Source organism: Artibeus jamaicensis, unplaced genomic scaffold (assembly GCF_021234435.1).
Source record: "Artibeus jamaicensis isolate MK-2021 breed Jamaican fruit bat unplaced genomic scaffold, CSHL_Jam_final scaffold_754, whole genome shotgun sequence".
Lineage (NCBI taxonomy): Eukaryota > Metazoa > Chordata > Mammalia > Chiroptera > Phyllostomidae > Artibeus > Artibeus jamaicensis.
Genome location: NW_026522054.1, coordinates 6651167 through 6678880, shown reverse-complemented (window position 1 = coordinate 6678880; position 27714 = coordinate 6651167). Strand labels below are relative to the sequence as shown.

The 27714-nt window shown below is 43.4% G+C and overlaps 1 protein-coding gene across 7 annotated transcripts in view; it reads right to left on the bottom strand.

Annotated features, from left to right (window-relative positions):
* Nucleotides 1-17854: 17854 nt before the first annotated feature.
* Nucleotides 17855-27714, bottom strand: part of PTPRC (protein tyrosine phosphatase receptor type C) — a 94021-nt gene continuing 84161 nt past the window's right edge. For all 7 annotated transcript variants that reach the window (XM_053659572.1, XM_053659569.1, XM_053659570.1 and 4 more), the window contains 7 exons: nt 26569-26659; nt 25265-25398; nt 24149-24283; nt 22670-22792; nt 22285-22463; nt 20746-20881; nt 17855-18491 (listed from right to left, as the gene is read on the bottom strand). In XM_053659572.1, coding sequence (XP_053515547.1) covers nt 18225-18491; nt 20746-20881; nt 22285-22463; nt 22670-22792; nt 24149-24283; nt 25265-25398; nt 26569-26659 — 1065 coding nt within the window. In that variant the 3' untranslated portion in view covers nt 17855-18224. The remainder of the gene's footprint in view (nt 18492-20745; nt 20882-22284; nt 22464-22669; nt 22793-24148; nt 24284-25264; nt 25399-26568; nt 26660-27714) is intronic.

The window sequence follows — 27714 nt, the reverse complement described above, 5'->3', positions numbered from 1 at the left end:
CATGGAACGCCATGACCGAGTGCAGTGGGGCCCGCTGATTAATAATGACTGGTTCTGATGGGTAGATATCTGCCCAGAGTTCCCGGGCCTTCGGTCCCACCACTGTCCCTCCCTCGGCCACAACTTCTATGCAGAAAAGACACATTTTTTCAGCCTGCGTCTACATGACTAGGGGTCACCAATGGCTCTGTGTTTATCGTGTCTTTCGTGTCTTCTGGAAAAGACAGACTGCCGTGGCAAATCCCCAGTGGCCCATGTGGCAGAAGTCACTTGCAGTCGAAATCCTCGGAATCAAATCTTGCATATTATCCCACATTTAGAATTTGCATTTTCTGTCTTCAAGCAGCTCACAGATAAAAGAGGCACACCCACGCTAGTCTGCCGAACGTGAGAACTGATTACACATTATTTTTAAATTTATTTTTTTATTGATTATGCTGTTACAGTTGTTCTATTCCCCCCTTCATTCCCCTCCACCCTACCCCCCGTCCCCACCATTACCCCCCTTTAGTTTATGACCATGTGTCTCAAGTTCTTTAGATTCTATATTTCCCATACTATTCTTGCCCCCCATCTATTTTCTATCTACTGCCTATGCTACTTATTTCCTGTACCTTCTCCCCCCTTCTCCTCCTCCCACTCCCCTGTTGCTAACCCTCCATGTGATCTTCATTTCTATGTTTCCACTCCTGATCTAGCTGTCCTTTTAGTTTGCTTTCGTTTTAGGTGTGGTTCTTAATAACTGTGAGTTTGCTGTCCTTACACTGTTCATGTTTCTTTAACTTCTTTTTCTTAGATAAGTCCCTTTAACATTTCATATAATGGCTTGGTGATGATGAACTCCTTGAATTTGATCTTATCTGAGAAGCACTTTATCTGTCCTTCCATTCTAAATGAAAGTTTTGCTGGATAGATCATCTTAGTTGTAGGTCTGGATTTCATGACTTGGAATACCTCTTTCTAGCCCCTTCTTGCCTGTAAGGTCTCTTTTGAGAAATCTTCTGACAGTCTGATGGGGACTCCTTTGTAGGTGATTGTCCCCTTAGCTCTTGCTGCTTCTAGGATTCTCTCCTTCATTTTAATCTTTTTTTTAAAATTTTTTTTAATATTAAATTTTATTTAGTTACTTTTCAAGTACATTTTTTTTTTTATCTATTTCTCCCATCCCACCCCACCCCCCCGCCCGGTCTCCCCCCTCCCTCCCATCCCCCCCCCCCAGTCCTCATCTCTGTGTCTTTCATACTTGTTCCTCAAAATCCCTCCCCCTTTTTCCCCTTAAGTTCCCTTCCCTCTCCCCTCTGGTCGCTGCCCACTTGTTCTCTATTTCAGCGTCTTTGTTTTTATTCTGTTTGCTTGTTTTATTCTTTAGCTTCCTGTCAAAGGTGAGATCATATGGTGTTTGTCCTTCAATGCCTGGCCTATTTCACTCAGCATAATGCTTTCCAGTTCCATCCATGTTGTTGCAAAAGGTAGTAGCTCCTTCTTTCTCTCTGCTGCATAGAATTCCATGGTGTATATGTACCACAATTTTTTGATCCATTCATTTACTGATGGGCACCTAGGTTGCTTCCAACTCTTGGCTATTGTAAATTGTGCTGCTATGAACGTTGTGGTGCATAGGTTCTTTGAAATTGATGTTTTAGGATTCTTGGGGTATAATCCTAGCAGTGGAATTGCTGGGTCAAAAGGCAGGTCAATTTTTATTTTTCTGAGAAAATTCCATACTGTTTTCCATAATGGTTGTACCAGTCTGCAATCCCACCAACAGTGAACTAAGGTCCCCTTTTCCCCACACCCTCTCCAACATTTGTTGTTTGTTGCTTTGTCTATTATAGCCATCCTGACTGGTGTAAAGTGGTATCTCATTGTGGTTTTAATTTGCATCTCTCTGATAGCTAACGATATTGAGCATCTCTTCATGTGTCTCTGGATATTCTGTATGTCCTCTTTAGAGAAGTGTCTGTTCAAGTCCTTTTCCCATTTTTTAATTGGGTTCGATGTCTTCCTAGAGTGGAGTCGTGTAAGTTCTTTGTATATTTTGGAGATTAAACCTTTGTCTGAGGTATCATTGGCAAATATGTTTTCCCATACAGTTGGTTGTCTTTTTAATTTAATACTGTTTTCTTTAGCCATGCAGAAGCTTTTTATTTTGATGAGATCCCATTTGTTTATTCTTTCCTTCATATTCCTTGCACTAGGGGACATATCGGTAAAAATGTTGCTACGTGGAATATCTGAGATTTTCTTGCCGGTGTTCTCCTCTAGGACTTTAATGGTGTGACGGCTTATATTTAAGTCTTTTATCCACCTTGAATTTATTTTGGTGTATGGTGTAAGTTGGTGCTCAAGTTTCATTTTTTTGCACGTAGCTGTCCAGTTCTCCCAACACCATTTGCTGAAGAGGCTATCTTTACTCCATTTTTATGTTACTGCCCCCTTTGTCGAATATTAATTGACTGTAGAGGGTTGGGTTGATTTCTGGGCTCTCTGTTCTGTTCCATTGGTCTATGTGCCTGTTTTTATGCCAGTACCAGGCTGTTTTGATTACAGTTTGATATCAGGTATTGTGATCCCTCCTGCTTTGTTCTTCTTTCTCAAAAGAGCAGCTGCTATTCGGGCTCGTTTATGATTCCATATAAATTTTTGAAGTGTTTGTTCTATGTCTGTGAAATACGCCATTGGTACTTTAATAGGTATTGCATTGAATCTGTATATTGCTTTGGGTAGTATGGACATTTTGATGATGTTAATTCTTCCAATCCATGAACACGGTATATGTTTCCATTTGTTTGTGTCTTCCCTGATTTCTTTCTTCAGTGCTGTGTAGTTTTCTGCATACAGGTCTTTTACCTCTTTGGTTAGGTTTATTCCCAGATATTTTATTTTTCTTTTTGCTATATCGAATGGGATTTTTTCCTTGATTTCTGCTTCTGCTGATTCATTGTTTGTATACAAAAATGCCTTTGATTTCTGGATATTGACTTTGTATCCTGCTGTTTTGCCAAATTCATTAATTAGTTTGAGCAGTTTTTGGGTAGAGTCTATAGGATTTTCCATGTATACTATCATGTCATCTGCAAACAGTGACAGTTTTGTTTCCTCCTTTCCTATTTGGATGCCTTTTATTTCCTTTTCCTGCCTGATCGCTGTGGCCAAAACTTCTAATACTATATTGAATAGAAGTGGTGAAAGTGGACATCCTTGTCTTGTTCCTGATCTTAGTGGAAAAGCTTTTAGTTTTTGTCCATTGAGTATGATATTGGCTGTAGGTCTCTCATAAATGGCCTTTATTATATTGAGGAATGTTCCCTCTATTCCCATTTTGCTGAGTGTTTTTATCATAAATGGATGTTGTACCTTATTGAAAGCTTTTTCTGTGTCTATTGATATGATCATGTGGTTTTTGTCTTTGCTTTTGTTTATGTGATGAATTACATTTACTGTTTTGCGAATGTTGAACCATCCTTGCAGCCCTGGGATGAATCCCACTTGGTCATGGTGTATAATCTTTTGGATATATTGTTGGATGCGATTTGCTAATATTTTGTTGAGGATTTTAGCGTCTATGTTCATCAGCGATATTGGCCTGAAGTTTTCTTTCTTTGTTGTATCTCTATCTGGTTTTGGAATTAGGATGATGCTGGCTTCATAAAAGGAGTTAGGGAGTTTTCCATCCTTTTGGATTTTTTGGAATAGTCTGTGAAGAATGGGGGGTTAGCTCTTCCTTGAATGCTTTGTAGAATTCTCCTGTGAATCCATCTGGTCCAGGGCTTTTGTGTGATGGGAGTTTTTTTGATTACTGCTTCAATTTCTTTTGCTGTTATTGGTCTATTCAGCTGTTCTACTTCTTTTTCATTGAGTTTTGGGAGATTATATTTTTCTAGAAATGTGTCCATTTCCCCTAGGTTCTCAAATTTCTTGGCATACAGTTCTTCATAGTAATTTCTTACAATCCTCTCTATTTCTGTGGTATCAGTTGTAATCTCTCCTCTTTCATTTCTGATTGTGTTTATTTGTGTCCGTTCCCTTCTTTTCTTGATGAGCCTACTTAAAGGCTTGTCTATTTTGTTTATTTTTTCAAAGAACCAACTCCTGAATTCATTGATCTTTAGAATTGTACTTTTAGTCTCTATGTCATTTAGTTCTGCTCTGATCTTAGTTATTTCCTTCCTTCTACTTGCTTTGGGCTGTTTTTGTTGTTGTTCCTCGAGTTCTTGCAGGCGTAGAGTAAGGTCATTTGTTTGAAATGTTTCTGTTTTCTTTAGGTAGGCCTGTATTGCTATAAACTTCCCTCTCAGGACTGCCTTGGCTGTATCCCATAAGTTTTGGGTTGTTGTGAGATCATTTTCATTTGTTTCCAGAAACTTTTTGATTTCTTCCCTAATTTCATTCTTGACCCATTCATTGTTTAATAGCATACCGTTCAGTCTCCATGATTTTGGGTGTTTTGGGTTTTTTCCTTTGGGGTTGGTTTCCAGTTTCAGTCCCTTATGGTCAGAGAAAATGCTTGGTATGATTTCAATATTCTTGAATTTGTTGAGGCTTGTTTTGTGCCCTATTGCCGCAGTCCAGCCGCAGCGGGTCAAGGGGTCCCACAGGTGAGGGTAGGCGTCAGCGCTGGGTAACAGACGACAACACGCCTCAAAGGACAGTGAAGCTCTGTTCCGTTTATTGCAAGTACAAGCAGGTTTTTATATTTTCATTTCAGGTAGTGATTAATATTTGCAGTATAACATGATCATTTAAGCAGAAAAATTCAATACAAAGGTAATCAGTAAAAGTACAAAAGTTCCCATAGATTTAGTTAAAGATTATTTTAACTAGGAGAGCTATTAATCAGACAATTAGAAATATCTTATTGTATATTAAAGTTTTTCAGAATTTGGTATAGGGCATAAGGATACGCTAAATTGAGTAGAGAAAATAGGAGATTTATTATAAGGCCCTTGTGATGTCTAACTTAGCTATCTACCTTTTTTTTTTGCTTAAAATGTTTTTTCTGTGTACCATAAATTCTGACTCCCTAGTGACTGTTTAGTTTGTAATAATTAACTAGCTTTTGTTATTTCTTTGCCTGTCTAGTTGATATATATTCTTATTCAAGGTAAAGGAGGGGCTATTCCTATGTTGCAGGGGGCTTTTAAGGGTACTTCTTTTAAGTTTCTCTAGGAGTTCTTTTATAGACATGTTTTGTACTTTGATTCTCTCTAAGAAAGCAGTGAGATCATCTCCTGATTTCCTAGAGTATTCTATCTTATCTTGGGTGTTTTTCCAATGATCTGTTATTGATTAAGCTTGAATTCTCAGATTGTTCTGGTTGTTTCCTTGTGCCTATATTCCCTGACGTTCTAGTATGATATTATTATTCTGTTCATTGAGCCGGGAAAGGTCCAGGCACACTATCTGAATCACTGCCAGGGTATTCATAATGATTAAAGCAAAAAGGGTCATGATCCCCAAAGCAAGCACAATCACAATAGGTATTGCAGGGCCTTCCATGCCACGTCCACCAGGTTGGAAACTGCTTCCTTGAAGTCTTACACCCCCTCTCAGGACCTTGTCACGGAGAGAGGGATCCAACAGTGGACGCGGCAGTGGACGTGGCATTTCCCTCTTTTTTATTTTTCAGCCGAAATTGATGAAATTCCAACGTAGTTTTTCGAAGGGAGGAGAGGATTACTCGGAAGACACTGGAAAAACAAGGATTAAAATTAGAATAGTTAAGCCAGTGATTCCAATATGTATTAAACTAGACCACCACATGACAGGGTTGATGGATTCTTGAATAGACTTTCAGATTCTGTCTGCAATTTCAGAACCTGGTGCAGTTAAATATGCTTGACTAATTTCTGTAATTTTGGTATGTAGGCCTTTGAGATCAGGTCCTAACATAGTATCGTGCCAAATACCTTGCAAATGAGTTTTTACCTGAGGCCAAGTGGTGGAATTTTGATCATAAGGCAAAGGTGTGAAACAAATCTATTTAAAATCTGCATGACAACTAGTAGTCATTTGAGTCTTTATATTTTGAATCTGGTTTCCTAAATATATAACTGTATCTTCTAAGGCATTTACTCTAGTTTCTAATTTCTTATCAATATTTTCTTGCAGAATTAGTGCAAGGGAAATATTGTGAGAGAGCTGATTAACATGTTGTGCAGTATGTACTTCTTGTACTAAAGCAGTAGTTGATAATGTAATAGAGGTTATTATACTGATTAAAGCAGTAATTCCTAATATTAGAGCGGCTACAAATCTTTTTGGTCTTATTAACCCATCTATTTTTTCTAGTATATATAAACCTGTATTAGTATACCAATCTTCAGATAGTATTACAGGCATCATGACATGTGAAGGCTGAAAAACTATCATGAATGTAGTCAAACTCTTGGGTAGTCCTGAATTAATGTAATTAGTTAAAATACAATTAGAACAATTAATATAAAAGGAAGACCCTTGTTGTTCAGTATAAATAGGTCCTATTAAAATTGTATGGGGAGTATTGACACAGGCTTTAGGAAATTATTTTAAAGATATGCAGTAAGGCCTTGTGTCTGTACTCAGGGTGAGAGAGTTTTAGGAAGAACAAGTTACAAAGTGTTATTAGAATTAATAAACAATTAATGGTTCCAAGGACCCACATTTTTAGAGTGAGTCCATCAAACTAATGTTTTGGGGTTCAGTTAGTTCTAGCTGTAATTTATCAATTTGTTCCTTCAAGTTGGTAGAAAAAGTCTCTCTTAGGTGATGTTGAATACCGCTCCAGGGCTGCTAGCTGGAATTCCACTTCAGGGAGATGACATACAGCTTGGAGAAGTCTGGATCAAGAGAGTCTAATGGGTGGAGGTGGGTCATGGCCAGGGAAGCCTTTTCTGTGATATGGCTTCATCTTCATCGTTGCAGTTCTAAGAGTCATTCTGGAAAGCAAACACAAGCATACCCTCTTCCCCAAGTTAAAAGTTCCACAGAGCCCTGTCAAGTGCCATCTCTTAGATTTTTAAATAAAGGTGGCTTGGACTCTTGTCTGGAAATGTTTTATAATTGGAGTACAGAGCAATATATCAATATTTAGAAAATTATAGGTAAACATGGCCAGTAAAATTAAATTTTGGGGGGGAGGACTCATGACTCCCCTTTTTGTTTTTAAGAAGATTTTGTAAAGTATTATGAGCTCGTTCTATAATTGTCTGACTGGTTGGATGGTAAAGTATTTTTTGTTTTATGTTGAATATGCTAATGTTGAAGAAAAACTTGAGTAGAATAAGCAAGGTATTTAGGCCATTATCAGTTTTAATTTGCTGAGGCTGTCTTCAAGCCAATGGACTTGTATATTTTTGGCAGATTTTCTTTTTAAAGTAGATGTATGTAAAGTGCCAGAAGAAGTATTGATAGAAATATGAATGTATATAAATTTTCTAAGGAGAGTGTAATGAGTGACATCTGTTTGTCAAATTGAGAACTTAATCTTTGAGGATTAACTCTTGTAAAATGAGGATATTCTTTAATAATTTGAAAAAATGGTTATATGTCAAGGGCTTTTTGTGACTTGATTGACTAATCGTTTTTCCTTGGGAATAGAATAGCCAGTTCTTTCCCAAGGAAATGATCAGTGTTTACAGGTACTGAGTTAAAAAATGGTACTTTGTTTTCCAGGGAGAAGGGCTAGTTCTCCCAGGGAGACAGTACACATAGATCTCAGTTTTATAATAAAAGTCACAGTTCTGGCATAAACAAGGAGGATTTTTAATATTTGTTTAATATGTAATATTTTTATGTCACTTTTATTATGTTTTATATTGATAAATTTATGAATATATTCATAACTTTTAGAAAGTTTTTTTCTCTATTGGCAAATATTTTTACTTTTTTAATTAATTCTTATTGATTACTGTAAGGGGGAAGATGCTAAGTTTCACACTTCTTGTTCTTAAGATTAAAGTAGTCTCTGAGTCTCTAGAAGGAGGATTCAGAGTGGTTAAAAGACACATTTTCTTATTATCTTTTTTCTTGTGCCTTTTACTATCTGAGGGAAGTGAGATTTTTTTTAAGAATTAATTTAAATTCTTTTTGAGTAGAATCTTTATGATGTAATAATATTAGAGATCTTATTCTACTCATTGAAATATTTTGAGACAGATGTTATTTTAAAAATAAAAACAAAAGTAAAATTCAAGCAAGCTAATGTTTTAAATTAAATCCTCTAAAGGAGGGAGTGAGATACTAGTCTTTATCTTATACTATCTGGTGCTGTTTCAATCTCTGCCTAACTTTTCCTAAATAACTAAGTCTAAAGATTCCTTATCAGGAAGATATTTAGCAACTTTAAAAAACTGCTAAATTAGTATAAAACATTGCTCTTGTTCTTTAGAGAGCTTATACTTGTTAAAAAGGTTTCTTTTTTACTTTTGATTTCTGCCGTTTCAGATTCTGTAGCCTGTTTTAAACTTTAACTAATTAGTTATTGGGGAGTATAGTGTGGTGGGTCAGAGATGTGCTGTTGGTGAAAAGCCCCAGGGAGGGCTGCCTGGTACCCAGGGTACCCTGACCCCACTTATGGGTTTCAGGTTTTTCCCACGCTTCTAAAACTGCGAGGGAGGGCTCGAAGGACCAGGTGACCAACCTTTATATTGCGCTCCCTGACTGAGCCCAGAGTTAAGACGTGATTTTGCTGTTTGTTGCCAATCATAAGGGGTCATCCACTCAGCAGCAATGGAATCTACAAGCTGCAAAGTGTAAGGGGAAGTAGGGCCAAAGTCCTTAACAGCCATTTTTATTTCTTTTATTAACTTAAACGGCAAAGGTTCCCACTGCGGGGGGTCATGAGGAATCATTGGAAAAATCACTGGGAAGCAATTCAAGGTCTCACCCTGCCTCCTTGCCTCTCTCATGGCCCCTAGAAACCCGACCTTCTCAGGCAGACGCTTCGCTTGCCGAGACCGAATGGACTTTATTTTTACTTTCACTTTCCGGTCTTGCAGCGCAGCTCACGCCAAGGGGCCGAAATCTTCAGAATGATATCTAGCAGCTTCTTCTTCTAATTCAGCCTGATAATCAGGTGGCACCTCTTCCTTTTTCTCAGGCTGTTCATTATCCGAGTCAGAGTCAGACTCACTCTCACTCTTTTCATGCTCATCTAGAGCGGGTGGCGGGGCAGAAGGCGCTAGATTTTCACAAGTTGCTATTTTTACCGCCGCACACAGGCTGTTTTTCCTCCTCGGTCGCCTGTTTAGCGAGGCACGCAACCTCATGAGTGGGGTCAAAACTATCTTTTAAAACATTCCAAAGGGGAAAAGCATCTACTGGAACCTTTTCGGGCCCATGGAGGGTATAATAAGTCTTCATATCTTGGCCAAGTCGCTGCCAAGTCTCTGGATTCACTGATCCCTCCTCCGGGAACCAGGGCGCACATTCTTGAACAAAATGAAAAAAATCTCTAAGCTGTCTTCCTGACACACTTACTCCTCTCTTATGGAGCATATGCTTAGTTATATCAATGAATAAACCTCTTTCCTTGGACTCTGCATGTCCCATGATTACTCACCCTTTGCTACCTGGTCTATCTACCAGGGGGTCTGCAGCACCCGGTCGGTGAGAGCCTAGCCTACCCGACAATGATTTAAGGGGTCTTACCTGAGGGTCCCTGTTTTCGGGCGCCACTTGCCGCGGTCCAGCCGCAGCGGGTCAGGGGGTCCCACAGGTGAGGGCAAGGCGTCGGCGCTGGGTAACAGACGACAACACGCCTCAAAGGACAGTGAAGCTCTGTTCCGTTTATTGCAAGTACAAGCAGGTTTTTATATTTTCATTTTAGGTAGTGATTAACATTTGTAGTATAACATGGTCATTTAAGCAGAAAAAATCAATACAAAGGTAATCAGTAAAAGTACAAAAGTTCCCATAGATTTAGTTAAAAATTATTTTAACTAGGAGAGTCATTAATCAGACAGTTAGAAGTATCTTATTGTATATTAAAGTTTCTCAGAATTTGTCATAGGGCAAAAGGATACGCTAGATTGAGTAGAGAAAATAGGAAATTTATTATAAGGCCCTTGTGATGTCTAACTTAGCTATCTACCTTTTTTTTGCTTAAAATGTTTTTTCTGTGTACCATAAATTCTGACTCCCTAGTGACTGTTTAGTTTGTAATAATTAACTAGCTTTTGTTATTTCTTTGCCTGTCTAGTTGATATATATTCTTATTCAAGGTAAAGGAGGGGCTATTCCTATGTTGCAGGGGGCTTTTAAGGGTACTTCTTTTAAGTTTCTCTAGGAGTTCTTTTATAGACATGTTTTGTACTTTGATTCTCTCTAAGAAAGTAGTGAGATCATCTCCTGATTTCCTAGAGTATTCTATCTTATCTTGGGTGTTTTTCCAATGATCTGTTATTGATTAAGCTTGAATTCTCAGATTGTTCTGGTTGTTTCCTTGTGCCTATATTCCCTGACGTTCTAGTATGATATTATTATTCTGTTCATTGAGCCGGGAAAGGTCCAGGCACACTATCTGAATCACTGCCAGGGTATTCATAATGATTAAAGCAAAAAGGGTCATGATCCCCAAAGCAAGCACAATCACAATAGGTATTGCAAGGCCTTCCATGCCACGTCCACCAGGTTGGAAACTGCTTCCTTGAAGTCTTACACCCCCCTCTCAGGACCTTGTCACGGAGAGAGGGATCCAACAGTGGACGCGGCAGTGGACGTGGCACCCTATCATGTGGTCTATCTTTGAGAATGTTCCACGTGCATTTGAAAAGAATGTGTATTTAGCTTCTTTGGGGTGAAGAGCTCTGTATATATCAGTTAGGTCCATTTCATCAAGGGTGTTGTTTAATGCCTCAATGTCTTTGTTGATATTTTGTTTGGAAGATCTGTCCATTTTTGATAGTGGGGTGTTAAAATCCCCCACTATAATTGTGTTGCTGTCTATATCTTTCTTGAATTCCTCTAAGATTTTCCTTATATATTTTGGTGCTCCTATGTTGGGTGCATATATATTTATGATGTTAATGTCTTCTTGGTGGATTCTTCCCTTGAGTATTATGAAGTGACCTTCTGGGTCACTCTTTATGGCTCTTTTTTTGAAGTCTATTTTGTCTGATATGAGAATTGCTACCCCAGCTTTTTTTTCTTGCCCATATTCTTGGAAAATTTGTTTCCAGCCTTTCACTTTTAGTCTATGATGGTCTTTTGTCCTGAGGTGGGTCTCTTGTAGGCAGCATATGTGTGGGTCATACTTTCTTATCCATGATGCTATTCTGTGTCTTTTGATTGGAGCATTTAATCCATTTACATTTAAGGTTATTATTGATAGGTACTTATTCATTGCCATTTTTGTACCTGTGTTCCTCTGTCTGTCTCTTTTCCTTCCTTTCCTTAAAGCAGACCTTTTAGTATTTCTTGTAGAGCTGGCTTGGTGGCAGCAAATTCTTTTAGACTTCTTTTGTCTTGGAAGCTCTTTATTTGGCCTTCTATCTTGATTGAGAGCCTTGCTGGGTAAAGTAGCCTTGGTTGTAGGCCTCTGTTTCTCATTGGAATATTTCTTGCCAATCTCTTCTTGCTTGGAGTGTTTCCATTGAGAAGTCAGTGGCTAACCTTATTGGGACGCCCTTGTATGTTATTTCTTTTTTCTCCCTTGCTGCCTTTAAGATTCTCTCTTTGTCTTGGAATTTTGCCATTTTAATGATGATGTGTCTTGAAGTGGGCCTCTTTGGGTTCCTCTTGAATGGGACTCTGTGTGATTCCTGGATTTGTGTGACTTTTTCTTTTGTCAAATTAGGGAAATTTTCTCTCATTACTCTTTCAAATATGTTTTCTATCCCTTGTTCTTCTTCTTCTCCTTCTGGTATTCCTATTATTCGGACATTATTACGTTTCATATTGTCTTGCATTTCCCTTAATCTCTCTTCATTCTTTCTGAGCCTCTTTTCCCTTTCCTGTTCTTTCTGTGAGATGCTTTCTACTTTGTCCTCCAACTCACTAATCCGATCTTCTGTTTCATCCACCCTATTTTTAATGCTTTCCACTGTGTTTTTTAATTCAGAAATTGTATTCTTCATTTCCTCTTGGCCCTTGCTAATAATTTCCATTTCCTTTTTCATGTTGATATAGTTCACAGTGAGATCATTGTAGCTTCCCTGTAGTTTCTGGTAGCTGATTGTGAGCTCTTTGAACTTCCTGATCACCAGTGCTTTGAATTCAGTATCTGATAGTTGACTTGCCTCTGTTTCATCTAACATTCTTTCTGAGGATTCCTCCTTTCCTTTCATTTGGGGATTGTTTCTTTGTCTTCCCATAGTTTGTGAGACTCTTCTTGTTAGCCTCAGCTTCTTAGATTAATCTGTTTTGACACCCTGGGTTTATGGTATGAACTTTTGTGGTGGAATGCCTGTGAATTTCAATGGTGCAGCCTCTTTTGGTTATCCTGTTGTTCTCTGCTTCCACCTACTCAAATATGCAGCAACTTGTGGCTTCTCTCCTACAACAATGTGCAATTTGTCTCTCTGACTCTACTATTGGGAGGCCTCTTCTATGGGTCCAGCTCTGGTCTTTTTATATTTTCAAGTTGATTGTGACTCTTGTGGGTAAAAGAAAGAAATGATAAGGAAAGAAATAAAAGGAAGAAAGAAAAAAATGGTAGGGGAATGGAAGAAAGAGCAATAAGTTTAGAAAGAAAAGAAAAAGAAATAAAACAGAAAATCCGGGAAAAGAGGACAAAAGTATGGAAAGATGAAACAGTAATAAAGTTTAAAAGAGATAACAGATTACTTTAAAAAAGCAAAAAGATAAAGAAAAGGAATGGAGAAGGAAGAAAGGTAAATAAAAAAAAAGAAAGAATAAAAATAAAATAAAGTAAAAAAACAAAAAACAAAAAACGCACAAAAATGATCTCTCAAAAACAACCTCAGAAAAAGGAATGTCACTTGTTGGCTTCAAACTAGCCGAACCGGTTTTTCTGGTTGCAGTTGGCTGAGGGTCGATTGTTGTGATTTTTTCAGCCAGCCCCTCTCAGGATCCAGACACTTGGCGCCTCTCCCCCAGCTCCCTGCAATGGGGAACTAGGACTTTCTTGCAGCGCTCCCCTCCCAGGGGTTACTGCCATAGTCTGGTTTGCTGTGTTTGCAGGCACCTGCACAGGCCTAGTTGCCTGGTTCCCTTGGGATTGAGCACAGGCCTGCCCCCGTTCAGTTGGGAGGCCCCAGACCCTCTGCCCAGTCCTGGGCTCGCTGCCAAGCTGGGTGTGAAGCAGACCAGGCTGCAGTGTCTACTGGATTCAGAGCCCCAGGCTGCACCTCTGAGTTCTCCTGGGCTGGCAACCACAGAGTCTTTGGTTGGGGCCCTTTGTCCTCCGCACCCTCTCTGTAAACTCTATCAAACAAGTCTCTCCTGGCCCCCCACCTTGCTTGGCCAGAAAGGGAGGGGGTTGAGGGTCTCAGGTCTTTTCCCAGGACCCCTCAGCGTCCCGGGCTTCCAGATAGTCTGAGGGGGGTAGACTGGAAGCCGGGAGCCGATCTGAGGACTGGGCGCAGACCTAGAAACTCTGTGTGCTCGTCATGGCACGCTGCGTGGTGTGTATCCCTTCTGCTCCTGTGTTTGTCTGGGTCCCCTGGCCATCCTCTGGCAAAAAAAAAAAAACAAAAAAACAAAACCCTAGGGATGTAGCAGCACCACGCCGGGTGCTGGACCCAGAACTGTGTGCAGGCTGAAATCTCCTCTGCTCCCCTCTGGTTGGGTCTCTTGGCCGGTCCGGGTCCAAAAATCCTAGGGAGGGAGCTTTCTGGGCGCTGAACGTTGGCCTAGGCGCCCTCAGGCACTTGCCCAGACCCACTGCGTGTGGAGCGACTAGTTCCCTAACTTGCGCGCAGGCTGAAGTTTCTTCCACACCTCTTTGCCTGGGCCACTCAGCCTGCCCGGCAGAAAAATCCCAGGGAGGGAGCCCTCCGGGCACTGAAGGCTGTCCCAGGAGCCGTTGGGCTCTCGCCACAGGGCGCTGGTTCCCCTACCCTGCACCGGCTGTTTCTCCCTGCTCCGTCCCAGAGACTACTGTACCGCTGCTGTCTCCCTACCGTCTGGTTCCTCCGTGACCGATGAGGTTTCTGGTCTCTTATTTTCATATATGCTTGGCAACTGCTGGCTTGCTGGCCTCACCTCCTCCGATCGGATAGGTTTCTGTCTCTTTTGTACTAGGAACTGGTATCTACTCCGTCCTAGTCCACCGCCATCTTGAAACCCCCTCCTTCATTTTAATCTTGGCTAATATAATTATGATGTGCCTTGGTGTGCTTCTTCTTGGGTCCAACTTCTTTGGTACTCTCTGAGCTTCCTGGACTTCCTGGAAGTCTATTTCCTTTGCCAGATTGAAAATAAGGAAATCTGGCAAAGATTTTTTATTTTTTACTATTTTTTCAAATAAGTTTTTTTTTTCAAATAAGTTTTCAAATAAGTTTTCCACTGGTGGCTGTTCCTTTCTCCCTTCTGGTACCCCTATAATTCGAATGTTGGAGCATTTAAAGATGTCCTGGAGGTTCCTAAGACTCTCCTCGTTTTTTTAAATTTATTTTTTATTTTTATTTTTTTAAAATTTTTTTATTGATTACGCTGTTACAGTTGTTCTATTCCCCCTTTCATTCCCCTCCACCCTACCCCCCATCCCCACCATTACCCCCTTTAGTTTATGACCATGTGTCTCAAGTCCTTTAGATTCTATATTTCCCATGCTATTCTTGCCCCCCCATCTATTTTCTATCTACTGTCTATGCTACTTATTTTCTGTACCTTCTCCCCCCTTCTCCTCCTCCCACTCCCCTGTTGCTAACCCTCCATGTGATCTTCATTTCTATGTTTCCATTCCTGATCTAGCTGTCCTTTTAGTTTGCTTTCATTTTAGGTGCGGTTGTTAATAACTGTGAGTTCGTTGTCCTTACACTGTTCATGTTTCTTTAACTTCTTTTTCTTCGATAAGTCCCTTTAACATTTCATATAATAAGGGCTTGGTGATGATGAACTCCTTGAATTTGATCTTATCTGAGAAGCACTGTATCTGTCCTTCCATTCTAAATGAAAGTTTTGCTGGATAGAGCAATCTTGGTTGTAGGTCTTTGGATTTCATGACTTGGAATACCTCTTTCCAGCCCCTTCTTGCCTGTAAGGTCTCTTTTGAGAAATCATCTGACAGTCTGATGGGGACTCCTTTGTAGGTGACTGTCCCCTTAGCTCTTGCTGCTTCTAGGATTCTCTCCTTCATTTTAATTTTGGCTAATGTAATGATGATGTGCCTTGGAGTGTTCCTTCTTGGGTCCAACTTCTTTGGTACTCTCTGAGCTTCCTGGATTTCCTGGAAGTCTATTTCCTTTGCCAGCTTGGGGAAATTCTCCTTTATTATTTGTTCAAATAAGTTTTCCACTGGTGGAAATAAGTTAAGCCACTGGTGGCTGTCCCTTTCCCCCTTCTGGTACCCCTATAATTCAGATGTTGGAGCGTTTAAAGATGTCCTGGAGGTTCCTAAGACTCTCCTCATTTCTTTGAATTCTTGCTTCTTGACTCTCTTCTGTTTGGCCATTATTTGCTTTCTTCTGGTCCACTCCATTGATTTGAGTCCCAGTTTCCTTTTCATCGCTATTGGTGTCCTGTGCAATTTCATTCATTTCAATTAGTTTTGCCTTCATATGTTTGTCTAATTTGTGGCTATAATCAACCAGTTCTGTGAGGATCCTGATCACCAGTGTTTTAAACTGTGCGTCTGAGAGTTTTGCTATTTCTTCATTGCTTAGATTTATAGGCTCTGGGGCTTTGAGATCTTCTTGAGCCATTTTTGGTCTGTTTGTGCCCGTTAAGTATGAGGAGCGGAGCCTTGGACTCCCAGGTCGCTGGGTTGTGACTCAGTATGTGGAGGCGGGATCAGAGCAGGGAAATGGTGGCCCCCTCTGCTATTTCTCGCAGCTGGGTGAAGAGCAGAGCCTTAGGTTGTTCATTGGGGCAGGGCCACTTAGGTCTCTGGATTGTGACGCTGTATGTGGAGGCGGGGAAATGGCGGCCCCCTCTGCTGTTTCTTGCAGCTGGGTAAGGAGCAGAGCCTTAGGTTGTTCACCGGGGCAGGGCCACTTAGGTGGCTGGATTATGAAGCTGTATGTGGAGGTGGGGTCAGAGCAGGGAAATGGCGGCGCCCTCCACTGCTGCTTGCCGTTGGGGCTGCTGGCTCTCGTCCAATCCCCCACTCCCTCTCTTGTCTATCCACACACGAATGCGCGACCGCAGTCAACCCGCAGCCCTGCTCCCTCGCTCTTTTCCTGAGATTGTTTGGTGAGTTGCCCACCAGGTCCAACCCTGCACCTGAATTCCGCGCACCTGAGTCCGTCTGACCGAGTTTTCCTGTGCTACCCCGCTCTGCCAGGTGCTGGTTTCGCCCCTCTTACCGGTCAGGCTGAAGAATTTGTTGTTATCAGACTTCCGAAAAGTTCAATTTTCTGTGTTCTGGCTGTGTTTTCTGTTGCTATTATTTAGTTGTCTCTAAACTTGGTTGTGTGAGGAAGCACGGCGTCTCCACCTGTGCCTCCATCTTGGTGGAAGTGGCATGTCTGATTACACATTTTAACAACACCACCCAGTGAGTAGCAACTGGTCCCGTGTCCACTGGAGAAACCAAGGCAGGAGACTTGGAACCACCAATAAGAGACGTAAAACATTTTCTCTCTGGTGCTCGTTAGCTCATAATGGATGATCCCCGACCCCCATCTTCTCAGAGAAGAGATAGTGAGTCAACACTAATCAGAAACTTGCTTCACTCTGAAGTTTATGTTCACAAGGTGGGAAACCATAATGTAAGGAGTAATTGCTAATTTTGTGTATATAATAAAATATTAGAAAGATGAACACCAGATGAACGTGAGTTGAATGACAAGCAACTGATGATGTGTGGCTAAGACATTTAAAATCAGTCAGGAACCTATTATAAGACCGTGTCAAATAGAATAAAAATTTTTCTAAGATTGATAAAATCGGGAGAGTGAAGATACAGAAAACCAAACCCGCCTAAACAATTACTAAACTATGTTTCTTTAAAATTGAGACCTGTACAATTGTTCTATAAAAATTAATTGCATAACATTCATACTTTATTGTGTACTTATATAGCTCATCTGTGAACATGTAACACTGTTATGGACAAGAGAAGATAGTGGTTAAATTTTATTATGATTATTGGTATCATTTCCTGAGATAAGTGGTCTAAGCATTTGAAATATTCAAAGCGAATGCACTTCAGAGAAACTTTAACATGGAAAATACACATACATTGCAAAATCTTACGTCTCATATCAATGTTTTATTCCATGAAAATAGCTGTATTAAGTTTCATAGGTAATTATTTAGCACACTTACATTTGCACAATTCTATTTTTATTCTATGGATTTAATATAGGCTGTATTTGTTTAAAGATGTTTATTTAAATTCAATCCTAACAAACATATGACTCTGGGCCAAAAGTATCCACCAACAAATGTCACATATCATACAAAGAATAACTCCGGGTGCAAAAGGTAAACATGTAAAGAAACCAAGACAAGCTTGAAGTTTTTAAATTAGGTGAAATAAGCTTGCAAAGAGACTGCACTAACTGCTAACATATGGACTAAAAGGTTCCCCAGGCTGATTTGGGTGGCTTTTCCTGCTGCACCCACGCTTACTACTTCCTGTCTGTCTGCAGCAGTAAAACGGCGAGATGTGTGTGCCTGCAACAGGGGGGCCCCCTGGTGGCGGTTCCCGAAACGCGCACGGCCGGCTTCCGCAGCCCACACAGGATTTGTGACTTCAGAAAACAGATGCTTTAAGGACAAGCTTCCAGCAAAAAACATTTCCTTGTTCTTAAAAAAAAAAAAAAAAAAAACAACAAAAAGGCAAAGGTTTTCAGGAACTGTTAGATTCCCTTAAAATCTGCATTCCCTCTCTCTCATGCGTGCACACCCAAACCCACATACATGTAAAGGCTACAGAGAAGTTACTTTTTGCTGAGTGATAGGCAAACTTCTAAAATAAGCATGACACTGTACAAAAGGGTCTTAAATATTTTCCATAGTAAACAAAAAAAACCCCAGAAACTTGCCGGAAAAGTTGGTCCCCCACCACCTGGTTAATCCACTGTATCTCTATGTTGTGCCCTACTTGTAGAAAAATAGAAATAACATTTTGTGGACAGTTCTGAGCCACCCCCCCCCCTTCACCACGGCTGGTCCTATGTGCTCTGGGTCATGGCTGGGCTTGCCGGGCCGTTGGCAGAGTGTTCTGGCTCCTCGGTGCCGCGGGCAGGTTTGGGGGCTCCCTCCTCTTTGCCTCCTTCCTGAGTCTTCTCCAGGCTGCACGTGGAATTCGCCTCCTGTTGGGTTTGGTCCACCTCGTTATCGAACTCAATCTTATCCTCCCGGTCGGCGCTCTTCTTCACCTGCCTGGTCTGGGCAGGGTAGATGCTGGCGATGATGTCGTACAGGAACTGGTATTGCTCCTGGGGAAGGAGAGAAGCGAGAGGTCAGTGGGGGGGGGGGGTGCCCCTGGGGTTTTACAGCCGATGAGAAGGAGTGGGGACGAACTGGGGACCCCCGGAAGTCCTGGGTACAGAGACCCGGCCTTCTAGGTTTTGACAGAACAGCTGACATGGCTTCCTGTTGGGACACTTCGAGAGGGTGGGCTGCGGGGGACTCTCCGACCTGTTCCCGTAGCCTCACCAGACGGGCCGCACGGTCTCAGTCCCAAACCTTCACTCACGATGCCAAGTTTTGCACCTAATCTCTTGGCTAGCACCTATGCATGACCTAGCACCAGAGTCCCCTCCTTCAGGAAGCCCACCCTGATGACCCCAGGTTACATGGTGTCCTCATTCTGGTTCTTCTGAGCCTTTCTCTGTCAATTTCACTCACCACATTGTGGACCAAATTCTGCCTTTTCTCCACACGAAACAGGGAATCTCTTTTTTGTTTGTTTTATTTTTTATTTATTTATATTTTTTATTGATTATGCTGTTAGTTGTTCTATTCCTCCCCTTCATTCCCCTCCACCCTACCCCCCTGTCCCCACCATTATCCCCCCTTTAGTTTATGACCATGTGTCTCAAGTCCTTTAGATTCTATATTTCCCATACTATTCTTACCTTCCCCCTATCTATTTTCTATCTACTGTCTATGCTACTTATTTTCTGTACCTTCTCCCCCCTTCTCCCCCTCCTCTGTTGCTAACCCTCCTTGAGATCTTCATTTCTATGTTTCCACTCCTGATCTAGCTGTCCTCTTAGTTTGCTTTTGTTTTAGATGTGGTTGTTAATAACTGAGTTTGTTGTCCTTTCACTGTTCATGTTTTTTTAACTTCTTTTTCTTAGATAAGTCCCTTTAACATTTCATATAATAAGGGCTTGGTGATGATGAACTCCTTGAATTTGATCTTATCTGAGAAGCACTTTATCTGTCCTTCCATTCTAAATGAAAGTTTTGCTGGATAGAGCAATCTTGGTTGTAGGTCTTTGGATTTCATGACTTGGAATACTTCTTTCCAGCCCCTTCTTGCCTGTAAGATCTCTTTTGAGAAATCCGCTGACAGTCTGATGGGGACTCCTTTGTAGGTGACTGTCCCCTTAGCTCTAGGATTTTCTCCTTCATTTTTTTTTTAAATAAAGAGTTTTTATTTATTTATCTTTAGAGGGGAAGGGAAGGAGAGAGGGAGTGAAACATCAATGTATGGTTGCCTTTCGTGCATCCCCTGCTGGGAAATGGCCTGCAGGGAACCAGCCTGCAACCCCGGCATGTGCCCTGACTGGGAATCGAACCGCGATTGTCTGGTTCGCAGGCCCGTGCTCAATCCACTGAGCTACACCAGCCAGGGCTCTCTCCTTCATTTTAATCTTGGCTAATGTAATGATGATGTGCCTTGGTGTGCGAAACAGGGAATCTCTTAATGGCAGGAGTACGTAGCAGGCCCTCGATACACTTAGACAATCAACACACACACACGCTCGGTGCCAAATAATGAAAGCCGCATATATTTGCGGGAGGTTAGTTTGCTAATTAATTAGTGACCAGTTATGAATTAATTCCCAGACTGTCATCTGTGGTTACAACCGCTTATAGAGGGTACACATAGACTGAACACAAAACTGCCACATGGACCACCCTGTCTGTCCCCACACCTCTGTGCCACGTGACTGAGCAGGCCGTCCCTCTCGACAAGAGGAATTTCCCTGCCCCTCGAGTCTGAGCTGGCCTTGTGCCTTGTCTAGTAAATAAGCAGGTTAGGACAGTTCCCAGCCTGGGTCTGGAGAGGCCTGGCTCCTTGCTGCTGTTCTTCTGGAAACTCGAAAACTGATAGAAGATTAAAGGAGGGAGCCCTGGCTGGTGTGGCTCAGTGGGTTGATTGCTGGCCTGAAAAGCAAAGGGTCGCCAGTTCAATTCCCAGTCAGGCCACATACCTGGGTTGTGGGCTAGGTTCCTAGTGGGGGCCCTGCAGAGGCAACCACACACTGATGTTTCTTTCCCTCTCCCTCTCACCCTTGCCCTCTCTCTAAAAATAATTTTTTTAAAGAGGGGAGGGGAGCAAGATTCACAAGCATTTAAATAAGTGGTCCTCCTCCCCAAACTCTAATTAGGTCTCTTCCGTCAACAATAATTCAATGTGAATCACTGCATGAAAATGGGAGATCAAATAGGAGAGGAGGAGAAATCGTCATAATAACCACACGAACCGTGTTAAAAGCAAAGGTGAGATCGACTTACAAATGTAGAGACCATGGCCGGCCTGGCTTTGCGTAGAGATTTCACCACTTGGAAAACATCAATCACATCTTCTGTCTCCGCACTTTCCAGGAGATTTAACAAAGCACAGAACACTCCTGTCTGCTGAGATCCATCTCTGCACAAGGGAGAAGCGGTTTTTAAAGCTAATTTCACAGTTTACAGGAAAAAAGGCCAGCAGACTAAAAATGGACAAGGAGACAGAATTTGTTCTTCACTACATGCTCATTGTGTTATTTTTATCCCAGTCTCCTAAGAACCAAACATTGGTGCTAAGTACATTCTGGGGGAAAATATACGAATCCTGTAGTTCAAAACCTATTTGTCTTAGGCTGAAAAATATACTTTCGTTCTGTTTAGTACTTTTCAGATTATCGTGTACTTTTATTAACATCGGAAGTTGTTGGGGTGAACAGGATGGTGCCAGTTTGATGGGTGAGGACGCCAAGTGTTTGGGACGTAAAGTCACAGCCAGAGACTGATGCGGCCGGAAGTGCTGGAACCGGCGTTTGGTCGGTGACCAGACCCCACGCCTTTCCCTTTTTTCTCCGTCTTTCTACTGCTTCCCACAAATGTTCACACTTCTGCGTCCATCGGAAAGTGCATCTGGCGGCATGATTCATGAGAAAGAGGGCAATGAAATGGTTTGCTCCCCTGGAAGAGGTATGTTACATTATTCTGAAGATCTCACTTAAAGAATTTATTACTGGCAGAGTTATTGATTATTGCACACAACTCAGGAGCCTATCGCTGGTGTTCAGCCACATCCCGAGACAAACATGCTGTTTTAAACCCTGAACCACGCTCCTTTGGCTTTTCCCTCCGTGGCCACGGCACCTTGGAAAACTCACATAAATGGCAAGAAGGGACTCTCAGGGCTCAGTCTAGACTCTGCAGTTCCGATTACAATAATGAGGCGGCTTTTTGAAGAATTCCGAAAGCCCTTCACTGGGTCTGCACTATTTTTGTGGAAACGTGTTTTAGGATGCTGCCTTCTTCCAAAATCTCTTATTTAAGGTGGATGTGCAGGCATCTATTGCAGATGAAAGTCAAGGGTCCGCCTAGCTCACTAATAAAAGGGAGCATCGCTTATTGTTAACATCTTTGCCTCAGGGGTCAGTTTAGAAAATCAACTGGTAGCTTTCAAATCACAGTCACTGAGAATTAAGATTGCAGTTCACACGTATCCTATGTTCACTGAAGACGAAGCCTTCACTCCTCTGGATTCTGTTCATGCCGCTGTTTACATAAGCGTGAATCGGACATCGCACCCATCTGTCTGTTCATACCCCCGTCCATTCAGCCATTAACGGGTTCTGGACACAGGCCAGTGCACGGTGGTCAGTGTTAGGTGGGCACTGGGGCCTCCAAGGTGACGTGACACTGGAACTGAGGAAGCCACAGCCTAGACATACTGCCCTGTGATCTAGTCATGGCCATGGTATTTCTACAACAGCTACGCTGTTGGACATAACAGAGGGCCGCCGGCGCCCCCGGGCACGCCGACCCGGCCACACCCACCTGCAGTGCACCAGCAGCGGCACGCTCCTGTGGTGTCTGTGCCCGTCGCCGGGGCCCCGCATGAGCAGCTTCTGCTTGAGAGCCTGGATCATCGACACCAGCTCCTTGGGTTCCTCCGGGAGCTCGGCCGCCCGCCAGTGCTGGAACTGGTACTGGTACACGGTCTGGGGCTCTTTCCGCTGCAACCAGAAGCGAAGGGGACACGGGCCCGGGTGAGTGTCAGCCCGGCAGACTGACCCCCAGGGCAGTCACGTTTTCTTCACAAGTACTGGGGTTTGAGCCATTCGAACACTTCATTCTGAAAACATTCTATGGGCAGTCGCTTTGCCTTCATTCATGCGCATGTTTACACCCGAGGGACACGCCCTGGACACTGCCACCGTACCTTGGAGTGTCTCAGCTCGAAGATGCGGAGGGTGTAAGCAGAGGACTGGGCGGTGTCTTTCAGGTTGACTTCCACGTCTCCGTGCGTTTGCTTGCCTTCTCCCCAGTACTGCGCGCAGGCCTCCTGAGGGGGGGGGACAGGAGGCAACCACGTCCACACCCGTGTCCTCTGCGCCTGCCCCCTCTGTCTTGTTAAACTAAAACTGCTAACGGTGTTCTGAAATTGCGAGCTGCCCGTCAAACTCTGACGTCTGCTTTAAGTCTAAGGAGACCCACTCAACACATCTGGTGTTTCCTGGTGCGGATCGAGGTGGCCAGGACACCATGGGAACAGCCCTGTCCCCTCCGCAGAGGGTCTTGGAGGTCCTTCCTCCCGTCCACACCCCATTGTCACCTCTCCATAGTTCATGGGCCGAGGTGCCGTGGGCTGTGGTGCAGCAACAGCTTCAGTCTTGCTGCCCCCGCCCACGGCCCCTCGAGGGAAGTTCTGCATCTTTGCAGCTCGTCTCCGTGGCTGGGGGACCAGCCCCGCAGGCGGCTTCACAGAAGGTGACCGAGTATCTGTCTAAATGGTCAGGCTGAAGAGCAGGTGAACCCCAAAGGTGTGTCCTCTCTGCGGACAGGTCCCCATCAGCTACCGCCCACAGCTGCGGAGTCCAACAGGCATTCCCGCCTGCGCCCCCATTGTTTCCCAGCCTTTACCATTGAGATGGAGGAGGAGATGGCTGCAATGTAAACAGGCATCTCTTTTTGAGAAAGAGAAAAAAACATTAAAAAATAACTGTGTATGTCCAGGGTAGGGGACTAGGGAAAAAAGAGAAGGCGTATGATATATTCACATGCCTATGAGATTGTTCATTCGATGAACTTCAACCTGTGTGTCAGATACAGTGCGTGGTGACAAACGGAAATATTGGTGACTTGGGACAATGGAGAGAATCAAGGGCACATCACGGGCATTAAGTAGAAGGTCAAGTCAGGTCTTAGCTTCACCTCCGACTGTAGAAGTTTATGCCAGTGAGCACAATGTGGACCCCGAGAAGGCAGGACTCGGAGGTCTGCCCGGCCAGCAGAGTGAGGTCAGACTGGGGAGGGAGGGGCCAGCAGGAGACGGGGACGTCGGTCCATCAGTCCAACCAGGACTGGGGACTGGTTTCTGCCAGCAACCTACTCGTCCGGAGTGGGGAGTAGAGAAAATGAAAACACGAGAGGAAAGTGGGAAGCGAGATGTGGCCAGGTCATTGAAGGTCTTAAATCGTAGACCGAGGAGTTTGGTTTTTGCACTGAGGACAATAAGGAGAATGGGGCTGCTGCTTGTCAGTTTAGCGAGGTGACCCTGGGTTGGCCTTAGATGTTCTGGGAGCGGCGGGCAGGACTGGAGACTCTGAACCCAGACACAGATGCCGGGAGCCAGCGCGTGGGTGGCGGACGGCATTGTATGCCAGAGAGGCGAGAGTGAAAGACTACCACCAGTGCACACCTGGTCTCCGTTCTTCAGGTCTGTCAGCATCACGATAACCTTGACTCTTCTCTGGAGGACCATCTGCCAGAAGTCCCCGGTGGTCTCCTTCAGCGGCCCCTGGGCAGCGATCATCACATCCGGTTTCCAGTAACTCTTTAAAAACAAAAGGTGGGTCTCTGTTACTGCCGCTGCCTGGTGAGGGTGCCGAGAACGCCATCCAGGAATTGGGGCTGCTTAATATCAATCCTAAAACCAGCGAGATTCTGAGGCCTGAGAAACAGCATGACATGTTCGGAAAGTCCTTATCTAGGTAATGGTGACACCGAGCTGTGAAGTCACGTTGAAAACACGTCTTATACAACCACCAACTATCCCTCTTAAAGATGTCTTTTATTTCCTAGAAAGGTGAGCATGACTGTAAAAGGAAATTGCACTGGCCTTTCAAATTATCTTCATTGTGTTCTACTTCATTGCTGTCTATATGCTCTTGTGATATAGCTCATCATTTCATCAATATTTTGTGAATGTGTGTTTTAGGAAAATCTGCATACATGCTTAGTACATACCTAGCATGTATGTAAAATGTGTGTGCTGACCGACTAAAGGTTTCCTGTTCGGATTTACCGCACCACAAAAGGGTGTGTGGTGCAGATGGACCTCGTAGCTCAGATCATCAGAATTAAATGTTTTTAAATGTGCAAAAATGCAGACTTGGATTTGCTTACAACTTGGGTATGTGAGTAAATAGAAACATTCAAACACGTGTATCTTGTTCAAATGTTATTTTTCAAATTAATATGATTACAGTTGTATGTGTCCTAAATAGCAACTAATAGCATTGTCTTACTTTGTATCAACTCGTTAGATTTTATTTAAATACCTTTGCCTTTCAATTAAAGTATAGCATTAAAAACTGACGCCTATATAATTTTGTTAACTAACATCGCCCTAGTAAATTCAACAAAAAGAATAAACTTTAAAGAAGAAAAAAGAATGGAAACCTCCATGTCTGTCAACACACAGTCGGGGCCACGCTCATCATTCTGTGGTAAAATGACCTAAGAATGGCCTTGTTGGCCGCAGGGGTGTTTGCAGGGCTGGCCCCGGGCTCTGGGGACGGGACGCGCCACCCACCGTCACGAAGGAGGCGTTGATGTATCTGCTGTTCTCGTCGGCGTCGCTGTCGTCGTCCGAGGACTCGTCCGACTCCTGCTCGCTCTCCTTGCTGAAGTCCAGCTCCTGTCTCAGCTGCACCCTGTTGAAGTCGTCTGCGCAGAGCGAAGCAGCAGTGAGTCCCCCTCCCGCGTGGCACCGCTCTGCCCCATCGTCACGTGGGGATCAGGACATGCTTTCGAGGTGACGGCATGTCAATGCATTGATTGACAGGGCATCCGGTCCTCCGGGAAACTCAGTGCTTGTGGGTTAGCCCATCACCACAGAGAAGTCTCAGAAAAAGAAGGGCCCACAGGGGTTCCAGAAACGCACCCGGGACATAATTCGGTATTAAACACAAAATAGATGTCATAACTTTCCACGTGAGTATTCAGTCCTTGATACCTATACTTTAGTGTTCCGGGGAATATCAGCATTGTGCTTGATATAAATTTTAAAAATACATATGTTAATAAAATACATCATTTAGGTAAGAACTTTTTTCTATTATATTCTATTAACTTTTAAGTAACATCTTAATGAAATCAGTATCTCCCATAAATTTTAATAAGAAAATGTAGTCCGTAATTCCTCAGTATCTCAATTTAAAAAATTTAATAACCCGATCAAATTATCTCATTAGCTACATCACTGTCAATTTTGTATTTTAAACTACTATGGAGAGTTCGTAAAGAATTCTCCAGAAATGAGCCAGGTCAGCATGCGCCGATCCGATTTATTTGGTTGTCTAGCTTATTAGCCAGGGTTATATTCCGTCCAGGTGAATTTTGGTGTGCCCATCTGAATAAAACTATAGCCGTCCCGATGTGCTTCTACCAATCAGCTTACATGGCAGAGATCAAGCCGTGAAAATTGTGTGCACTTTGACCTGTGAAATGGAGTGATGGGCAGGCAGCCAGGCCCTCATCACCCACGTTCAACCCCGAGATAAGGCGGGAGAAAGAGAAGCCCGGGAGGGGACAGACGTATGTGGCTGTCTGTCCACAGCCCGCAGCAGAGCTGAGACAGACGGATGGAGGGCCCTTCCCTGAAATAACTGGAGGAAAGAAAACAGTACAGTCTATCCTCCCAAGTCCTCCGTGAGTGTTCGGGGTCAAAGCATTCGCTTTAACCTGGTTTTAATAGTCCGTCGACTGCTCTCCGTACCAACCCAATGATAAATGTGCTTCCAGACCATGTGTGTGCATGCATGTCTTGTTAAATCCACAAGCTCCCTTAGGTTGAGCTCATCGGACACAACCAAAATAAAACAACAGACTACATACATGGGACGACGGAGGAGATCCTGTTCTTGCTCTTGTTTTCTTCCTGGTTCCCAGTGTGCTGTGTTCTCCAGCCCCTGTACGTAGGGAGTCTCTGGGGGGAGACCAAAGAGAAGAGTAAACACCTTTGCATACGCGTATATTGGCTCAGAACTTTGTCGTGGGGCCTAAAGAAACGTTTTCCATCCACTTCTAGGAAATGTACACACATTCCCTGTAGTTTATAGTTCATAATTTCAAAGTTTGCCTCTGAATTTTCTCTCTTAGTTGCTCCGGCATTTAGTACTTTTGACACGGTAAGTTTGAACTAAATACACACAATTATAAAACAACGTGGTTCTTCCCTACGAGCTCCTGGCTAGCAACGTGGCACAGTTTGCTCTTGTGCAAGGCGCGAGCACCCCACACACGCTGATATTATCCATATTGCACAAAGCCAAGGTGAAGGGTTTTAAATGATCGGAAACACACGCCCCGGAGGGAGCATTCACAGAGCGCTCGGCGCACCCTGCAGAGTCGGTCCGTCGTTTATTTCCTCCTTCCCGGACGGCTGTCCCTCCACTCAACGTGTGACCGTCAGCAAGCCTGTCCTTCCTACCCGAGACCCTCTCAGCCCTCCTGCTTTTCTTTGTGTCGGCCAGCCCACTGTCCTTCCTCACGTGACGGCTGTCCACATGAACGGAGCTCGTCTGTCTTGCCATCTGCGTCCTGGCCACCAGCCAGTGCCTTTGCCTTTGTACTTGTACTTATTTCTCGGAGTGTTGGGGTCAGGGTACCACTGAAAGCTGGCTTCCCTTGAAGACGACGCTAAGAATGTAGCTGCTTTTTGAAAAAGCTGATGTCGCCCTCCTGCCCCACTTGCCCACAGATTGGAGAAAAAGTGCGTGTGCTGTGTGCTTCCCGCCCCTGCTTGGGAACCATTTCTGCTCCTGTGTCCTTCCAAAGCCCAGCTGTGACCCTCCTGTCACCCTGCTACTTCCTGCGCCTTCAGCGGGACTGTCAGGTCCCCATTTTGGAGCGCGCCACCTCCCCTGGCGTTACCCTGGGCTAACTGCGTGCCCGCTCCTCGTTGCCGGTCATGGGTCTCGGACACTCGACATGGACAAGGATGCCCGACCCAGCCCTCCGGCCTTCACTGCTGAGCTTCCT